The sequence below is a fragment of the Pteropus vampyrus genome, unplaced genomic scaffold (assembly GCF_000151845.1).
Source record: "Pteropus vampyrus isolate Shadow unplaced genomic scaffold, Pvam_2.0 Scaffold140, whole genome shotgun sequence".
NCBI classification, from domain to species: Eukaryota; Metazoa; Chordata; class Mammalia; order Chiroptera; family Pteropodidae; genus Pteropus; species Pteropus vampyrus.
In genome coordinates, this window is record NW_011888921.1 from 855,094 (window position 1) to 875,500 (window position 20,407).

At 31.1% G+C, this 20,407-nt stretch overlaps 1 protein-coding gene across 1 annotated transcript in view; it reads right to left on the reverse strand.

Moving 5' to 3' along the window:
* ADAMTS20 (ADAM metallopeptidase with thrombospondin type 1 motif 20) overlaps nucleotides 1-20,407 on the reverse strand; it is a 163,508-nt gene that overhangs the window by 99,852 nt on the left and 43,249 nt on the right. The window contains exons 4-7 of the mRNA XM_011368332.2: nucleotides 13,721-13,980; nucleotides 8,035-8,118; nucleotides 7,407-7,531; nucleotides 5,999-6,039 (exon numbers count right to left, since the gene is read on the reverse strand). Coding sequence (XP_011366634.1) covers nucleotides 5,999-6,039; nucleotides 7,407-7,531; nucleotides 8,035-8,118; nucleotides 13,721-13,980 — 510 coding nt within the window. The remainder of the gene's footprint in view (nucleotides 1-5,998; nucleotides 6,040-7,406; nucleotides 7,532-8,034; nucleotides 8,119-13,720; nucleotides 13,981-20,407) is intronic.

Genomic DNA, 20,407 nt, shown 5'->3' on the forward strand with positions numbered 1-20,407 from the left:
AAAACCATTTTTCAACATACTCTGCAAAACATGCTCACAGATTAGGGAAACAATACCTGCAAAAGAAGATATAGCAGGAAACCTAGTAATTATTAGCAACATTTTGTGTTTCATTAATAACTATACTTAGTCATTTTTCCACATATTTTAGATGAGAAAATAAAGTATGAATACTTGTGTAATGTCATCTTGGGAAACTCATGCTCATTTATAAAATTAGAATAATAGTTGTTCTTTATAGGTTTGTTGTGAAGATTCAATGAGTTAAATCATGTAAGAGCTTAATATAGTCTATAATATATAGAAAGCATTCAGATATATCAACTATCACTATCATCGTTACCTTTGACTCAACAAAGGATATTAAGAATGCTTTCATTTTAATATTTCACATTTTTAAACGTTTTATGCATATAGAGGTGGCTGAAAACTACAAAAAATGAATGAGGCCTAGAGGACCACCCACTTCTATATGAATAGCCCAGAATGTCTAGCATCAAATCAGTTAAAAATAATAAGATATGGCAGACACAGTCACATTTAACTTTAGTAAAAAGATGCAACAACTGCACATAGAAATTGTAATAAATATATTCTATGGATTGTTATATAATTGAATCATAAGATACCCCTAAAAAGGCCAGAAAATAGTTTGCAGGGAGAAGAGAACAGGTCTGTTGTAAAAATTAGAGGAGCAGGTGTCTCTTTCCACATTTGTAGATTTGAGTTCCTAACAGATCTTCATAACAAAAAGAAACTAGATCATTAATAAAAGCTATTTTTAATGAATATTAAGCTCACATGATTTACAATAACTGTCAAGTTCCAAGCTCTAAAATCTGACACATATTCTTTCCTTGCCACTCTCATACACATGTGTGCACACGCGCACACACACACACTCATACCCTGAGCTAAGTCCTAAGTGGTAAGCAATAAATAGCGAGAAGCTACTCTGAGAGTAAATACTAATAAAAGCAATATGATCCAGAGACTAAGAGCTTGCTAAAGGAAGCGACAAAGTTTAGGATATGATCCTGAGTTTTCCACATTAAGTCAAGGACCCTGTTAGTAATACCCTTTGGTTCACAGTAAAAACAGAAAATCCTCTGTGAAAGAAAGTACACACTTTTTAAGCATTCTGCCCCTAATATAATGGATTCACATTGAGTAAATATGAGCTCAACAAACATACAAACATATCAACATAAGAAAAAATGAGCAGGAACCAAATAATTTGGCCTTCAACTGTTTAAAATACGGGAACTATCAGAGATGGATATAAAATTACTCCAAATGAAATGTTTAAGTAAACATGAAAGGCAATTACAAATATGAGCAAATATGAAAAGAATATAAACAGAATGAACAGGTAGATTTTGAATAATAACTAAGATCTATTAAATTGAAAAACATATGTTTAAATGAAAAATTCAAGGATAGTTGAATTATCAGATTAGAAGCAGCCAAAGAAAAAAATAATAAAAATGCATGTTAGAGCTGCTAGGATGAAGCATGAAGAGAAAAAAAATGAAAGCATGGGAAAAAGAATGAGAAAACCAAATACAAATATAATTAGGGTCCCATGAGAAAGCAGAAAGAATATAAGGATAAAATTTGAAAACAAATGGAAAATTTTCAGAATTGCTGAAGATATTGATCAATGAATATAGAAATCACAACATATCCCAAGTAGAATTAACAGAAAGAAATCTATTGACACAATTTTAATGAAACTACATTATATCTAAGACAAAGAAAGGCTCTTAACAAATAGCCAGAATGACAGATTACCAAGAATATAAAACTAAACAGACCATGCAATAATATTTACAAAATACTGACGGAAAATAACTATCAACTTAGAATTGGTACCTAGAAATATGGATAAAGACATTTCCATAAAAAATAAAATAGAGAATTTTTCACTAATATATCTTCACTAAAGAAACTTTTAAAGTATATAATTTGGGGGTGGGGGAGGAGGGTGGGGAAATTACCTCAGAAGCAAGGTTTGAGATGTAAGAAAAAATTATTAAAAATTTTGTAAAATGGGCACAGATTTAAGCAAATTAATATAAAACATTATCCTTTAATATGCAAAGTTTATAAAATGATAGAAAACAGTATCACATAAGGGAGGAGGAAGTTGAAAAAAGTTGGAATAATCTAAGATAGTGTTTGTTTAGGAGAGAGCTTTAGAAAAAGTTAACTTCAATATGCTAGTAAAAAGCCAGAATAACCTCAAAAATAATAGAATATATACAATTTTCAACCTGCAAAGGGACAAGAAAAAATTTAAATGTAGTAACCCAAAGAAAGCCAAAAAAGCGGAGTCGGAGGAAGGAAGCACAGTAAAAAATAAACAGCAAAACCAATCAGATAAACAGAAAAAAACAAAATTATATATATATATGTCAATATATAACAATAATTACAATAAATGTAAATGTACTAACCAGTTATTATTATAGATGTTATTTTAAAAATCCAATTATATGTCATTTCCAAGGAAAATACTTAAAGTTCAAGGGCACTGGAAAATTGAAAGAAAAGATGTATCCTGCAAATACTAAACAAGAGAAAGCTGGGGGGTAGCTACAGTATTGTCAGACATAATATTTTAAATATATAACTATACTTTTTTCTTTAAAAAGCAGTATTAATCACTACACAATTGTAAAAGGTTCAATTCCAACTTATAAGTACCAAAAAAGATGAAATGAAAAATTGTAATACTATATAGAAGAGTGACAGATATATACTCACATTTCAAGTTTGTTACCTAACAAGCAAAAAGTTAGTAAATATATAGTTGATTTGAACAACACAATTAGTAAGTTTGATTTAACAGACATATAGTACCCTGTGTACCAGAGCATTTTTAATTGATCACACTATAGACAAGGTAATATAAAAAGATTTCAAAAAATGGGTATCATATAGATCCTATTCTTCAACTGCAGTGAAATTAAATTAGAATTCAATAAACAAAAAACAGTAAGTCTTCACACGTTGAAATTTTTAAATGCTTTTCTAAAAAGTCAAAGAAATCATGATAAAATTTACACTTTGATTTTTGAATGACATGAAAAATACCTATCAAAACTTGTGGGACACAAAAAGAAATGATACACTAAAGTAAATTGATAGTCTTAAATAATAAAATTAGAAAAGAAAAAATCCTGGATGTTAATCAGCTAACCAAACAATTTATATTACAAATAGAACAGCAGCAGTACACCGGGAAAAAAAAGTAGAGCAGAAATTAATGAAGTAAAAACAAGAGATAAAAACCAGTAGTCCTTTAAAAAGACAAATGCAATAGACAATATTACAGTGAAATTGAGCTATTAAAAATAAGAGTTGCAAATAAATAATATCAGAAATAAAATGAGGCACAATTAGTTACACAGAACTTAATTTTAAAAAGCTCTGAAAATAATTTAAGCTAACACATTTTACTAGTCAAATATTTAGAAAAAAAATCTTTTAAAATATATTCAAGAAGATTTGATAAAAAAAAAAATAGTCTAATTACCATTAGAGAAATTAAATAGTTAAAAATCTTTCCACAAAGAAAACATGAAACCCGGATGGTTGTTTATCTAGGTAGGATCTTCCAAGCTTTCAAAATATAGACCATTCCAATATTATATAAAATTTTCCAGAGAATAGGCAAAGAAATGATACATTCCAACCAATTCTTTATGGTGACTAAAACCGTGGTATCAAAATTAAACAAATATAAAAGGTCATTTCACTCCTGAAAATATATGCATTATATGGAATCTAGCAGTGTGTTTAAAAAAAAAGGCAAAAAGAAAAACCATGATCAAGATTAGTTTAGCATGAAAAAAATCTGTAAAAGGAATTCCCAGACTGATATAATAATTACATGATCATTTCAATATGTTCAAAAATTTTAAGAAATTAAAGCATACATCATTTTTTAAAGGCTCAAATCTAGGATAAGTTTATTTGCCAAAAACCTGTGGCAAATATTATTCTTAATGGTAAAACTTTATAAGAATTTCCTTTAAAATGCAGAAATAAAGGGCTAGTATTATCACTTTTATTCATACAAGAGGTTTTTATCTTGCAGTAAGACAAAAAAAATTACAAGGATTAAAGAAGGATGACTGCCATAATTCACAAATAATATAACTCTTCACATAAAAAAATCTAGATAAATTGTGAAGATTAATTAAAGTGGTGAATCAGGTGGCTGGATTTTAAAATCAATAAACCGAATAATCTATTGTATTTCTGTCAATCAACATACACCAATACACTAATAAAAGATGGAAGTCTAACAAAAGTTTACATGACAGGCTTAAAAGAAAATACATATTAGTGAAAGACATTTAAAAAGACCTACATAAATGCACAAATTATTATTTTATAATGATTTGACATGCTAGTCTAAAATTGTCATGGAAGAGGACCAAAAACAGCCAAAATAGTCTTAAAGAAAATAAGGTATAATTATATACCATACCAATTATCATGATTATTATAGGGTTATAAAAATTAAAATAATGTGTATGAACTAAATAAAAAGTATTGACTAATGGAATGGTGGGATGATTTGCAGACACCACTAAAAAATAGAAATTTTACATATGACATTGCAGATTCTAAGGAAAAGAGGTGAACTATTCAATGTATGGTCTAAGGAAACTGGTTATCTAAATAGAAAAGGAACAAAACTAGATCCCAATCTGATATCAAATCAAAGAATATTATCCCTAACCTTTTAGAGATTTGTGAAAGGACAAATTTTTAAATGTTTACAAGAAAACAGGATGTTTAGAGTTTGAACTACAAAAGGGCTTCTTAAATAAGATACAAAATTGCTAACCCTAAAATTATAAATTTTTCTACATTATATATTTTCACACTCACACACACACACAAGACTTAGAAATAAATGTTTAAAAATATAGTTGCAATACATAAAAACCAAAAAGATTTGGCATTAGAAAGTTATAAAGAACATCTAAAAAGCAGTAAAAAAATAAGAAATACCACGGCAGAAAAATAGGTAATGTTTCTTTCATTTCTTTCATTCTTCACAGAAAAGAAACTATAAATGGCCAGTAAATATATGAAAAGATGCTCAAATTTATTAGTAATCATGGAACTAAAATTATTACTTCAATGAAATATACAACATTTAGATGAGCAAAAATGAGAAATCTAAAGATACTTTGTGTTTATATGGATATAATAAAAATATTGATACACTATAAATATGTAAATTGGTACAGCCACTTTAGAAAATAATTTGGTAAATCTTATAAAGTTGAAAATTAGCACATTTATTGACATAGAGAGTATAATTATAAGAATATACCCTAGCTCTTACAATGAAGTTAACAGAACACAGTTATACTCAGTCCAAATATCCACTGACAGAATATAGGACATGTGAACTATGGATAAAATATTATACAACAGTGAAAATGCATTAACTATAACTACAAAGCTCAAAAAAAAGCAAAACCAAACAATTTCTTTAGGAACACATACATATGTAATAAAACTGTTTTTCAAAAGATGGAAGGAAATGGCACATACAAAATTCATGGTACTGGCTACCTCTTGGGGAAATGAAAGGGAATAGAATAGAGGATGTGGACTATTGATAAAGTTCTAGCTCTTAAATCTGGTGGTAGATTCATGGCTATTCATTTTATTATTTTGCTTTAAATTTGTATGTAGGTTACTATGTATTATTTGGTATGAGCCAAATGTAATAAAACACTTTAAAATATGTCAAGCTTTGCACGGCAATTGATATTTAGTAATTGGCACATAAAAATTAGTTATTCTCTAAAATTTATAGAAGCAAAATCAAATAGTGATGACTATAATCATTGAGACAACTGATCAAAATGATTAAAAGTAAAAGAAAAAGAAAAATCTAAACATTACCTCTAATAATTCAGTAAAAAAATCATATAGGCTATATTTAATTTACAAAATAACTTACCTAGTGTGTCACATTTCTCTCTAGCTCCACAAATGTCTTCCCTTAAAACAAAAGATTTTGAAGTATTTTCAGAAAATATTTTTGTAACAAGCCAAAAGAAGCTTTAACTATGAAGTGACCATTACTACAAGCTGACTTCCAAAATCCAGTTCGTAAGCTCTCAATAAATTTAAATGTGGAGTAATATACCATTTGTGCATAGCAGTAAGTAATGGGCGCTATATAGAAGTGATTGCTGTAAATCTCTGAAGCTTAACCAAGTTCAATGAAAAGCTTTCTAAGTGTATTTTTCACTTCTCCACCTTTACTTATGCAGTAGTATGTAATACACTCTTTTCTTGAAGTCTCAATGTCATTACAAGCCTCAGCGATTGATTATTTTCTCCTGCAAAATAATGTTCTCAGATGTTATCAAGTTGCTTGTGTTTTTTTGCTTCTGCATTACTTAGTCCCTAACCATTCAATTTGACAGTAGTCTTGTCTCTTTCCTCATGGTCTCCTCCCACAGCCCTTTTCTCCCTCCTGTCTTTAATTTGTTATCTCCAGTTTTTGCTGCTTGGCTTCTAACTATAGTCCAGGGCAGAACCATGGACTGATAATAGAAAATTAAGTCAATTCTGATAATAGAAAATTAAGTCAATTCTGCTTTAGTTTTGCAAAGAGATAAAGCACACGGACTATATACCCCCCGTTATATATGGACCAAAGGATTTAACTTTGAGGTTCTAGAAAGCTGAGATTTCTCCAAAGGAGAGATTTATTTCCTTTGTTCAACCAACCAGCAACAACAACAACCCTAGAATCTAAATATTCTGGTAGTATCAGTGTTACTGAAACAAAGGTGTAAATCAGCACATATAGTGGCTTGTAAATAATCATTTTATAATAGCAGAAGCTGTTTTTTATATAATTAGATAAGTTTGAAGAAAACTCTAGAAAAGCAGCCTAGTAATTAAGACATGCATTGAGCATCAAAACAAGGAACAGATTCTTTTATGTGGCAGGACCATTTTATTAGAAAACCAAATAAATTTGAAAGCTCTTCTTTCCAAGTGATCAAGTGGAGAATGAACAAAATCTGTTCTCAGTTCCATAACCAAGTTAATTTCTGAATCTTTTTCCTAAGTCTCTTATTGTCACTAATATAATAAAGTAATTATTTTGTTTAAGTCAAACCATTACTTAACACCTAACATTGCTAATTTCCTAAGGAATCAACTAGTGTTCTAGTCTCAAAGATTAGAAGAATGCTTTCATTCAATAGTATCTTTTGTATAAAAGTTCTCATAGAACACTGCAGTGTATTACTGATAAGGAAATTAAGATTACAAGAAGTACCAGTGATTGATCACGCAGGAGGAAATGGTAAATAATTGCGATTAGAGGAGTTATATTTATAAAACTGTACCTAGTGATAAGAACAGCAGTATCATGGTGGGAAGGGTGAGCATCATCAAGAACATTCTGTGTTTGCTGCCATAAACAAAAGTTGCGTAACGTAGTAGCTGCATTAAAACTAATGACCGGTCCTTCCTGCACACAAAAATATGCAATATTACATCAAAATATTAATGGCTTCTTTTCCTTCAAAACTTGTCAGCACCCACACAATTTATCAAACAGCATTTTTATAGGCAAATGAAGTTGCAATCTCTCTCCCTAATATCTCAAACATATTTTAGCAATACTTGAGTCACTGTGACCAAAGCAGAACCTAATTAGACCCTCTCAATATAACCATCCAATATTTAGGATCAAAAAACTACCTTCTAAAAATTACCATCTTTTAAATCTTTCAACAATAAGATTATAAAAGTGGATACCTGGATGTTTTCAATCTTAAATTTTTGTTACCCCCTCTGCTGTTATTCCATTTTATTTCCATCACAACAGAAAAAGTTAATTTCACTACTTTTGAGTTTTTTAAACGTAAATTTTTAAAAACCCTCATTTCTAATGAGTTTTGTGATCTATATATATAGCTGTGCTAGGAGCCTACCACAACTAAGATTACTAATTTCAGAACTGTTTCTTACCTGTTCATTATGAATTACAATTAATTTTACAATTACTATGTTTATAAGATTTCCAATACTTGAATCTTTGTAGATTGCCGCAACCTGCAAAGAAAGAAGTGTAGGATTAGATGCCTAAAGTGAATATTTCTTCTCAAAAGTAAATTGAAACCAGTCCAAGAGCATCAATTCTCCAACTGAGCTACACACTGGAATCTCCTAGGGAGCTTTCCACAAATCCTGACACTCAGGCCACATCCCTTACCAATTAAGTCAGAATTTCTAGGGTTGAGACCCAGCCATCAATATCTTTTAAAATTCCTCATTTTTTTAAAAATCATTCCAATGTGCAGCCAACTTTGAGAACCAGTATCCTAACCTTTGCTACTGTATCACCATATCACCTGGAGCTAATTAGAAATGAAGAATCTCAGGACCCAACCTGGACTAGTGAGTCAAAATCTGCATCTTAACAAGATCCTCAAGAGATATGAACATGCATTAGAGCTTGGAAAATACTGTTCTGGATTCAGCAAGAAATTCACTTAATTCTGTGTCACAATCCACAGTTTATGTGCCCACAATACTCCATAAAAAAAATGTTTTGTTTATTATTTTTTGATAGTTTTACCTAATTTTTCCTGCCATGGTTGCATATTTCCAATTCTAAGTATGTTTATGATTTTTAATGTTTAACATTACTGGATCCATGGAAGCAGATTCATCCAGAATCATATAAAGAGCCATAGGAGAGGTCGTGGGTCACAACCTAATGCTTAATTCTCTGCAACTGGAGAACTCAAGTCTATGAGGCACTGCATGGGCTCAGTTTGTGAGTTAAGGTGCCACCCATTTCACTAATTCATATCCTCTTCTTGTAGCCATCAGAGGTACCCAATGCAGTAAAAATGTCTTTCATGCTAAGGCTTCTGCCTTGCACTCCTTTAGAGACATAACTCTATGGTCTTGGACCACCTGAGCATTGAAAATTGCTTATGAAACCTGGATCACCATCTCCTGGACCACTGCCCAAACCAAGACAGCAATTGCTTCAAGAGATGCTACTTCTCTCATTTAATAAATGTTCAGCATCTACTCTGTGCTTTGTTAGCTAGAAGCGACATGGTCCCTAATCTTGAGGAGATTGGTTTGCTAGAAATACCAGTGGTGGGGCCCTCGCTCCATTAGTCAAAGCTGCTTGAATGCAATGAGTAACATGACTGCTCCTGCTGCTTCTAGTGCCACACAGAGTACTACCAGAACCAGAGCCAAAAGCATCTCTGAAAATGCTAACACTGCAAGGTCGGGTTGGACTTACACATTCTAGCATCTTTCCTATTGTTTTAGCTGTGCAGCCAGATACAGGTTTGTCATCTCTACCTGAAGCCATGCCTTTGGCTTTGAGGGTGTCATTTATGGCAAAAGTGGTGGATGTCCCTGTGGGGTTTAGAGTAAGTTAAGACTAGGCCAATCAGATGATTGGTGATTTCAAGCATGTCTGTTAACACTGCAGTATTGCTTCTTTAAAATAGGGGCTGTGGAAATCTATAACTGAATTGATACTCATTTTCCATGCAACTTTAAAAAATATAACTACTGTAGAAAAGAAGTATACCCATATTTGTGACTTCAGAGTTGTACTTTGATTCTGTGAGTTTAAAAGTAGATGCTTTTCTAAGTCAAATTACAAGGTAAACTATACCTCAAAGGTATGCACAAGGGTTTTTTCCTCCTACAAATAAAACAGTCGTGAAGACTTCTGTCACAGGTGATCATGCATTCCCAGTACTCCAGAGAAAATAACTTAAGCCCTATGAAGTATCTAAATGGCTAATTTCTCTACTCATTGCCCTAAATATGTTGACTACAAATGGCAATCTAGTTGTTATAACATTAGAGATAAAATATATAACCACAAAAGTATTTTCACTTTCAGAAGGACAAAGATGCTGCACCTGTACTGAGAACCAACCTACCAGGTGGAATTTGGAAACATATTCCCAGAGTTCTAACAGTGGAGTTTTAAATATATCACTACAGCACAATTTCCTTAAAATGTAATGTTAGAGAAAATGTAATTCAAGTAATTACATATGCAGTTTGGGTAATGTTATAAAGCATAGTTACCTCACTTAGACCCAGGCTCAGATTCCAACTGCCACTCTTTGATAATTCCTACTTATCAAACTGCTATAAGGATTAAATGAGGTGGTGTACAGAAAGCATTTAGATTAGGGCTGGGTCCTAGGGATCAATGGTAGTTATTACCACTTATAAAACTTTTTCAGAATAAAAAGCATATGTTAGATATAATGCTAGTTTTAGTTCATGTGTTTCAAATTAGTTACCATAATATGCCCAATATAAAGCAAAGGATCAGTTTCATTATTTCTTGAAATTTTTATTAAATATCTAGTGCCTGTCAAACACTGTGTGTGTTGCAGAGATGAACAAGACATTATCTCTACCCTTAAAAAACTCGTTTTTCTTGAAGTAAAAGATACAAAAACAGATGGTTCAACTTAAATAATTCTTTACACACACATCTAAAAAAACCGTCAGATTGATATTTTGCTTTTATATTAAAATTATGTTTCTTTAAAGTCATCTCGCCCATTTAAATATCTATAGCTTTTTTTGCTTTAAGTATTGACCTTCATAATCTATGTGCTCATACTTAATATATGTACCTTTTACTATATTTTAATGTTTAAAGGTGCTATCATTGAATAACTATTCAATTAAGCTGAATTGTGAACCAGGCAGATGAATAACCATATGGTTATAAAGCCCTGTGTCATTGTAAATATATTACTGTAATCGCTACATTTTATGTGCTATGTATTAGAATTTTTACTAATCTAATTAAATGTATTTAATCTTTTATTCTTGAAATATGTATTTCCCTGGCATATAGAGTACACAGTTCTTTACAGGTATCAAAATAGTAAGCATTATTTCATAGCTATTTAGTGAAAGGTGAAGAAATGATGTGAATTACATTGTTTAAGTATTTCTAGGAAAATTCGAGGCAAAATTACTTCAAGCAAAGCATGAAAAAAATTACTATCACCATTAAATTATCAATCATTTTGAAATAATTTCTATATAGTTTCAGCAAAAGTTCACATATGACATGTTTAAAGTCTGCCTTCTTTCTCATTTTAGCCATTTTTATAAATTGAGATAATTGACATGTAACATTGTATTAGTTTTAAGTATGCAACATAATGTTTTACTATATATTGCAAAATGATGGCCAAAATAAGGTAGCATCCATCACTACATATAGTTTCAATTTTTTTTTATGAGAAATTTACAGATCACCGCTCTTAGCAACTTTCAAATATACAATATTGTGAACCATAGTCCCACGCTGTACCTTATACCCCCAGAATAATTTATAACAAAATTTATACCTTTTGACCACCCTTACCTTCAAAGTCATCTATAAAAAAAAAACTGATTTTAACAAGTTAAACAAATTTTGTTTACAAAGATTACCACTCTTGTCAGAAAGACTTAAGTTAGAAAATGGTGACATAACCACATATGTACAAAAAGGAAATATGTGCAAAGAATTAAGAAGCAGAGCACTGAGTTGAAGAAAGGAAAAGGTAACATAAATGGTCATAAAGCATGAAAGTAAATCATTAGTTTTTATTTCAGTGTGGTTCAAATTTTTCCCTATCTTGAATAACACCAGTAAAAGCAACTCAGAGTTGAACGCAATGATATTAAGTCACTGTAATGCACATGAAGGTTTTTAGTTGATAAATGCCTCTAAATAACAGTGACTATATTTTAATAGGGCTAATTCCATGAGTATAACATGATGCTCAAACTTACATTATTAAATCTATAACAAGATTATGAAGTCAAAACTTGTAAGCACAGTGGATTGTGGCAGTCTTGGACACATTAATATTTTCAAGGTTTAATAGTAAGTCATTGAATATCAAAATAAATCTGTTGAAGAATGTAATTGCCTTAGTTATACATATCTTAGTAGTTTAATAATGCATATGTAAATGCTATTTTAATTGTGATAATGTAACCTAAATTCTCTAAGGATAAAAGATTTGAAATAACATAATTGGACATCTCTGCTTATTTAACACACTTATTGCATTATATATACTATATACCACAATTTTGTTCTTCCCAAGTAATTTTAATGTTAATTCCAAAACCCTCTGAATAGGAATCACTATTTTCCTAGGAATACAGCATTCTAAGAAGTGAATTAAATCACACACATTATTTCTACATCACTGCACATTTTGTTAAATTGTTGAAAGCAAAGGAAAAGTTAAAGACAGAATAACATGTAGGATGGGTAAGGATAGGTAATCGTCTCTGTATATAATCCATTTGTCAATGCTGAAAGCACTCAACAAATTCCTCTATATCTGGAGCTCAACACAAAAATTATTTTTCATTACTTTGAATTTTTCTCTAAATGGCTCTCGATCATATTCCAAGTCTAAATCACATTTTTATCTTTTTCCTAAATTACTATGACCAAGAACATTACCAACATTCTGAGTGTGTGAATAAATGCAGTTAATGTCTTCTTAAAAATGAGGGCAAAATATGCGAAAGTTGAACTGGCCCCTTCCCCAACAGCAAACATCTGGGGACACTTAGGTGGGGACAGCATTCCTCTTACCTGTTTAGAGCAGTTTTGGAAATGTAATTCACGAGTGGAGTTAAAAACAAGTTGTTTTACAATCTCTATGTAGTGTGACCAAGTGTCCCAGTTTGCCCAAGACTGAGGGGTTTCCAGAGACATAAGACTTAGAAAGTCACAAGAAAACAAGAAAAATGTCACTCTCCAAAGTTTCCTTTCACCTTTAACTTATTTATATCTATGAATATAGCTATGATCACATTTTTTCACTAATAAAATAACAACATATGTACAGAACCCTAAAGTCTGCTGAACATTCTTTCAATGAAAGAGAATTAAGCCCTAAACCCAAGTAATTTAGAACTCATTCTATTTCTGAAGAGGAAAGAAAGTGTGTGTGTCTATATCTATATGTACGTATATGTGTGTGTACAGATCAGATACAGAGTGCTACCACTAACACAGAAGTGGTGAGCTTCCCTGGCACTAGAATTCTGTCCTAAGGATAGTGGCACCATCACTGTTCAACAGAGAAATAAACATCGAATAAGGAACTTTCATAGCTATTGTGATCTTACATCATAAATTTGCTAAAGCACCTCTATTAGTAATAACCTATCCTTTTATCCCCATAAATACATTTATAACTTAAAATATCATAGGTCTCAATTTCTGATTTGACCATTGTATCAGTAGTAAAAATAATATCCCCTTCCTTCTGTGTAAAAATAGGGTGAGGTTTAAAAATTCAGATTTAAGGGGCAAAAAGATCAATGCTACTAGGATCTTCCCTGTCACTAGTGGGGCAGAAGCCATTCATGTGAAATCATTCAAGCATTTTCTACAAGTAGTTTCAGAGATTTTAATGTTTTAGAAAGTTGTCCAAGTAACAGAATAGAATGAATAATTGCTATGTATCTAACTAATCTAAATTTCAATGAATTATTTTTGCCTTAAACCTAGATAAAATTCACTTACATTTAGAGTTTGGGAAAACTTTTTTATTATTAAATGTGAAAAAAATATTACATCAAACATTTTAGAAAATATAAAAGACCTGTTAAGTTTACTTACAATTGACATTAGTGTTAGTACATAGTGCTGTAAGTTCTGTCCATGATGATGAACCATTTTGGCGTCAGCTGTAACCATAACTTCCACATATCTTGGATATGATAAAAAACGTTTTTTCCTGGAATGTAATTGACTTCTTTCATTTTCCAGTGATGCATTTTTTGAAGGGTATCCTAGAACAATTGCCGTCTTTATATTAAGATCTTCATTCATGTTGCTGTAGTTATGAAAGGGTAAAGGAGTTTTCTTTATTTGACTTTCTGGGGGCAAAAAAAGAATATAAGGTGGAGTATTTAAATTGTAACTGAAAATATGACACCAAATAGTCAAAAGTAACATTTAAACATCTACTTTCAATGTAAAACGATTAAAGGACAAAAAATATTTAAAACAGTGTTATTCAGCATTATCGTGAGCATTACTATTCATAGTAATAAGAAACTAAAGTTCTTAGAAGTTTCTAAAGTTTCATAGAAAGAAACTAAAGTTCTTAAACATTGTTTCACAGATGAACTTTTTCTAATTCCTACAACCAGCCTATCTTTTAATATGACTATGCTCCTAGGTCTTAAAGTTTATTGCAGTGGGAAATTCTGGAAATTTGGCAAATTGAGTGCACAGGCCTAAACTCTGTCCTATGATCTTTTTCTCTTGGGATGATTCAACCACTAAAATATCCATGACCAATTATTGGACTCTGGAGAAGACCCAGATACATCTTCTATATACAAATGACAGCACTTTCAGTAAGAAGGTAAATATTGAGGTAAATATTCATGTTTTATTTGTTCGTTTTATACAAAATAAACTTCTTGAGTACCTACTGTATGTCAGGAAACATTTATAAATAGAAGAGCAAAGAGCACCTCATAAAGCTTATGCCCTGGTAGGAAAAGAAAATAATAAACACATATTTAAGGTTAAATTTAAGGTAACTTTAAGTGCTTCAAATAACAATTTAACCAAGGGACAAAGTGGCTCTATCTGCCCAAATGGCTAAAATTAAAAACAAACAAACAAACAAAAAATGATAATACCAAGTATTGTTACGATAATACCAAGTATTGATGACTTTGGATAACTATCTGGCAATTTCTAAGTGAAGTTAGACATATATCTTCCCCATGACCCTACAATTCTACTCCTGGATATATACCTAAGAGAAGGAAAACGTGATGTCCACAAAAAGATTTAAGAATGTTCATAGCATATAAACCAATGGACTAGAACACAGAGCCTAGAAATAAGTCTTTATGTATATGGTTAAATGATGTTCACCATGGGTACCGAGACAATTCAATGAGAAAAAAAAAAAACAGTCTCTTCAACAAATGGTGTTAGAAAAACTGGATATTCACATGCAAAAGAATGAAATTAGACTCTTATGGCATTTATAAAAATTAATTCAAAATGAATTAAAGACCTGAAAGACCCCAAACTCATACTCCTAAAATAAAACAGAGGAAAAGCTTCATGGCATTGGATTTGGCAATAATTTATTGATATGAAGCCAAAGCACAGGCAATAAAAGAAAAAGAAATGGGACCCTATCAAATTTTAAAAATGTCTGTGCAAAAGAAACAATCATAGTGAAAAGGTGACCTACTAAATGGAAGAAAATATTTGCAACCATATCTCTGGTATGGGGTTAATATCCAGAACATTAAAAACAAACAAACAACAACAACAACAAAAACCTCCTAGAATTCAACAAAAAGAACAAAATTAACCTGATTAAAAAAATGGGCAAAGGACTTGAATAGACATTTCACCAAAGATAACATAGGAATAGCCAATAAACATATGAGAAGATGCTTAACATTACAAATCATTAGAGAAATCCAAATCAAAAATACAATGAGATCACTTCACACCCATTTGGATAGCTACTATTTAAAACAAAACAAAACAAAACAGACAAAAAACAGAAGTGTTGGCAAAGATGTGGAAAAATTAGAATCCTTGCAAACCGTTGGTGAGATATAAAATGGTGCAACTGCTTTTGAAAAATGAAATAAAGGAGCCTTCAAAGAATTATAGCTAGAAGTACCATGTGATCCAGGCACTCTATCAGAAGAGAAGATCCTCTATTTTTGAGTTTATATCCAAAAGAATTGAAAGTAGGGGCTTGAAGAGATTTTGTACACATATGTTTTCTGTAGTATTATTCACAATAGTCAAAGGTGAAAGCAACCCAATGGCCACTGATGGATAAAAGGATAAATGAAATGTGGTATATACATACAATGAATTATTGTTAAAATTCATTGGAGGAAATGGAGGAAATTGTTACAACTATTACATGCTACAACATGTATAAAACTTGCTAAGTACTTTTACTTTTTGGTTCTTTGACCTCAAAGGCAAGGGAAGTAAAAGGAAAAATAAATGAATAGGACTACATCAAACTAAAAAGCTTCTGCACTGCAAAAAAAACCGTCCACAAGGTAAAGAGACAAGCATCTGAATGGGAAAAAATATTTGTAAGTAATGCTTCCGATAAAGGCCTAATATCCAAAATATACAAAGAACTCATATGACTCAATAACAAAAAAACAAATGATCCAATCAAAAAACGGGCAGAGGACCTGAACAGACACTTCTCACTAGAGAACATACAAATGGCCAATAAACATATGAAAAGATGCTCATCATTACTAGCTATTAGGAAAATGCAAATCAAAACCACAATGAGATACATCTCAAACCTGTTAGAATAGCTGTTCTCAACAGGAAAAGTAATAACAAGTGTTGGAGAGGATGCAGAGAAAAAAGAACCCTCATACACTGCTGGTAGGACTGCAGATTGGTACAGCCACTATAGAAAACAGTATGGAGTCTCCTTAAAAAACTAAGAATTGATCTACCACATGATACAGCAATCCCTCTACTGGGTATTTACCCCAAAGACTTGAAAACCCATATCCGAAAAGATATTTGCACAACGATGTTCATAGCAGCGTTATTCACAGTGGCCAGGACATGGAAGCAGTCCAAGTGTCCTACAACAGATGATTGTCTAAAGAAGCTGTGGTACATAAATACAACAGATTATTACTGAGCCATAAGAAGGGATGAAATACTGCCATTTGCAACAACATGGATGGACCTTGAGATAATCATGCTAAGCAAAATACACCAGAGAGAAGTTGAAATCCACATGCTATCATTTATATGTGGGATATAAACCTAAAAGCAATATGACAGAGACTCATGGACATGACTAGTGGTTACTAGTAGGTGGGGGGGAGGGAGTAGGTAGATGGGGTAAAAGGGGTCAAATATGTGGTAACAGAAAGAAATTTAACTATGGGTGGTGAACACACAATGCAATATATATGCCTTACTGTTGAATTATACAGCTGAGACTTACTGGATTTCATTAACCAATGTCATCATAATAAAATAAATAAAATAATTGTTGATAAAAACAACCTTGCTAAGTAAAATAATCCCGTCACAAAAAGACAAATCCTGTATAATTTTACTTATGAGGTATAAAATAATCAAATTCATAGAAACAGAAAGTTAAAAGATTAGTTACCAAAGTGTGTCAATATTTCACTATGTGAGAAATCTCCCAAAGTCTGTTCCACCTGGATGCTAAGAAATCAGGCATCTCTCTGGCTAACAATAGTAAGTAAAACAGGAACAAGATCCAATTAAGGAAGCACTGTGACTTGAAGGAGTCAGACTGACAGAAAGCTAGAATAGATGGTTCTGTTTAGGCTAAAATTATAAAACAAATACAAATTCCAAACAGAATGAAAACATTGAAGGAGGAAATGTAGCAGAGGGAAAAACATCTCGAGCAAAAATATATATAAATTTCAAATTTAAAGATTCAATTCTGAAGGAATTAATAAAAAATAGGGAAAATAGCCAACATCATGATACTATAGACATTAATAGGATTATAAGCAACTCAATGCAAACTTTGGAAGAAATGCGTTCTAGAACATTTCTGGGGGAAAAAAAAAAAAAACAAAAAAACAATCAAAACTGATCCAAAAGAATTAGAAAGCCTAAATACCTATGTAACTTTTAAAAAATTGAATACTAATCAACCCTTCCCAAAAAATCCAACCTCAGAGGGCTTCACCAACAAATACCACTAAACACTTAAAGAGCATTACTCTTTCAAATACTCTAAGAACTGAAAAAAAAATAATAATTTCAAAATTGTTTCATGAGGCTTTTAGAAGATACTGTAACAGTATCTTCATGATCTTAGTTTAAAAAGAAAGAAAAGGATTCCCTAGGACATTAAAAACAGTAATCATAAAAACTATTCATTTGACTAAATTAAGACTTTGAACTTGTGTTCAACAAAAGACACCATTAAGAAATAGGAGAAGGTATTTGCAATATATATAAAAACAACAAAGTGCTTTTACAGAGATTATACAATTAATTGTTACAAATCAATAAGAAAAAAGAATAAAAATAAGGGAGACTTGAATACTCACAAAAGATAAAACTTAAAGGAATAGATGTATGAAACAGACAAAAAAATACTGATAATCAAGAAAATGAAAATTAAAACAAAAGTTTTATATAATTGGGTTAATAAAATCTAGCCATATATTAACTAATATGCAGCACATCTGAGATTCAAATCCTGGGGCTCTGGCTCCAGAGTCAGTGATTTGATCACTAAAAGATACTGTTTGACAATGAAGATTAAAGAAAAACAAAGAGAACCAATATTTAAAAACAAATACATGCTATCAATAAAGAGCTCAAGAATTTACTCTTTACAGAAAATGAGAGTATTTCAAGAGTGTCAAAACAATTGAATTTAGAAGAAACCTAATTTCATATTTCATCAACACAAGACAGTACAAATCTTATCACGAAGTAAAAAAAAAGTGATAGAAATTAAATATAATATTTTATGTAGTTTAAAAGCTAAAATAAAATTATTTACTTTTACAAATACATATGGATGCAATAAACTGAGAAGCAAGGAGATGACAAACATGGGGATTTAGAATGATGGTTGCCTCAGGTGAGGGGAGGCAGGTGGACAAAATGGGGGGGCATTTGAGAGCAGAATTATGTGGCTGCATATGGGTTTTTGTCTAGGTCCTATAATATTTCATATTGGTTCATATATTCATGACATAAATTATTGTATTATAATTGTATTAATAATTATAAACACATTCTTAGCAAGTAGTATACAAAACTAATTGCTGTTAAAACAATATGACAGCTCTCATCACTATCAAATGTTATTGTTTCAGTACTGTTACTAAAGTAGTACAACAATAAAATGAAATATGCATTGAATATTAGAAAGTTTTTCATTCTTTTGAGTTGATTTTTCAGATGAATGGCTTTTATAACTAAAAATCCAAGACATTCAATTTAAAGCATTTAAAACTAACAATCCTCGACACAGAAATTGAATAATGGAATGCTATGCAGCTGTTAAAAAAAATAAATTAAGTCTGTGTTTTGATATGGAAGGATGACCATGATGTTTTTAAATTAAAAAAAAAAAATGTAACTGATAAAATAATATGTAGAGTATGATCCTATTTTTGTAAAAACTTTCACAAAATACACAAATATATATTCATAAAAATTTATATAATGAGCCAAAAGAGTGTGGAAGTATACATCTCAAACTTTTAACATTGGCTGTATTAGGTAGGTGTAATTGAACAAGTGGACAGTAAAACTGTCAAATTCTAACATCTCAGCACCCTTTAAATCATCACAATTAGTTTATTTTATTACTGTAATTTTTAAAATTACAGTTTTTTAAAAACAGCATCTATAACTATTTTACATGCTAAACATTTAATCTCATTACCTTTTTCTGCTATTTATACTTAAGTGTAACACATGATAACATGACCTTTCCAAATACCTTCAATAAATGGGCATTATTCAAAGTTCATTTACCAATTCAATTACATCATTTCTATGCAATGTTTGTCCTTCTATTTATGTTCCATCAAGTCAAATCCTAAAATGTCTTGTCCTTTATTAATAACAAGTGTATTATAACCCAAAACTAATTTAGACCAAACCAAACCATCAAATCACGAACATCATGCAACAATGATAATCTTCCCACTAGAACATAAAATATTTAAAATTACATCAGTGACATTACACCTCATGACATCTCATTACACCCTTAAGATAGCATAATGTATTCTAGAATGCAAGGAGATTGTTAATCCGTGAAAATATAAACTACTAAAAAACTGTTAAACAGTAATATAATTAGGAACACATAATTCTACTTGAATGCCCCACACCTAAGGAAAAATTCTTCTGACCAATTCTCTAATATATGTGACTCAATAAAATTTAAAAATGGATCTGCATTTACTTAAAAAAAAAAAAAGACATCCAATTATCTTAGTTTTGAGAATTTGTGGTCTTCCACATATGCAGTTCAAAAGTGGTTTATTCAGTATACTGTTACGTTTACCTCACCATCTTTTTATAGCAAAACTTTCTTGATAATGAGGGCAGTATGTTGATTTACATTCTGGTATGAACTCCTTACCTCATTGCAGATAGGCTCTTTGATGAGAAGAGGTCTAGTATTTTACCATTAACATGAAACAGCTACCAGCCAGTCTCCTCACCAAGAATCTGGTTGGCCTGCTTGCGCAAATCTCTTTAAGCTAGAATATGATTGTATGCTAACTTTGAGCAGAA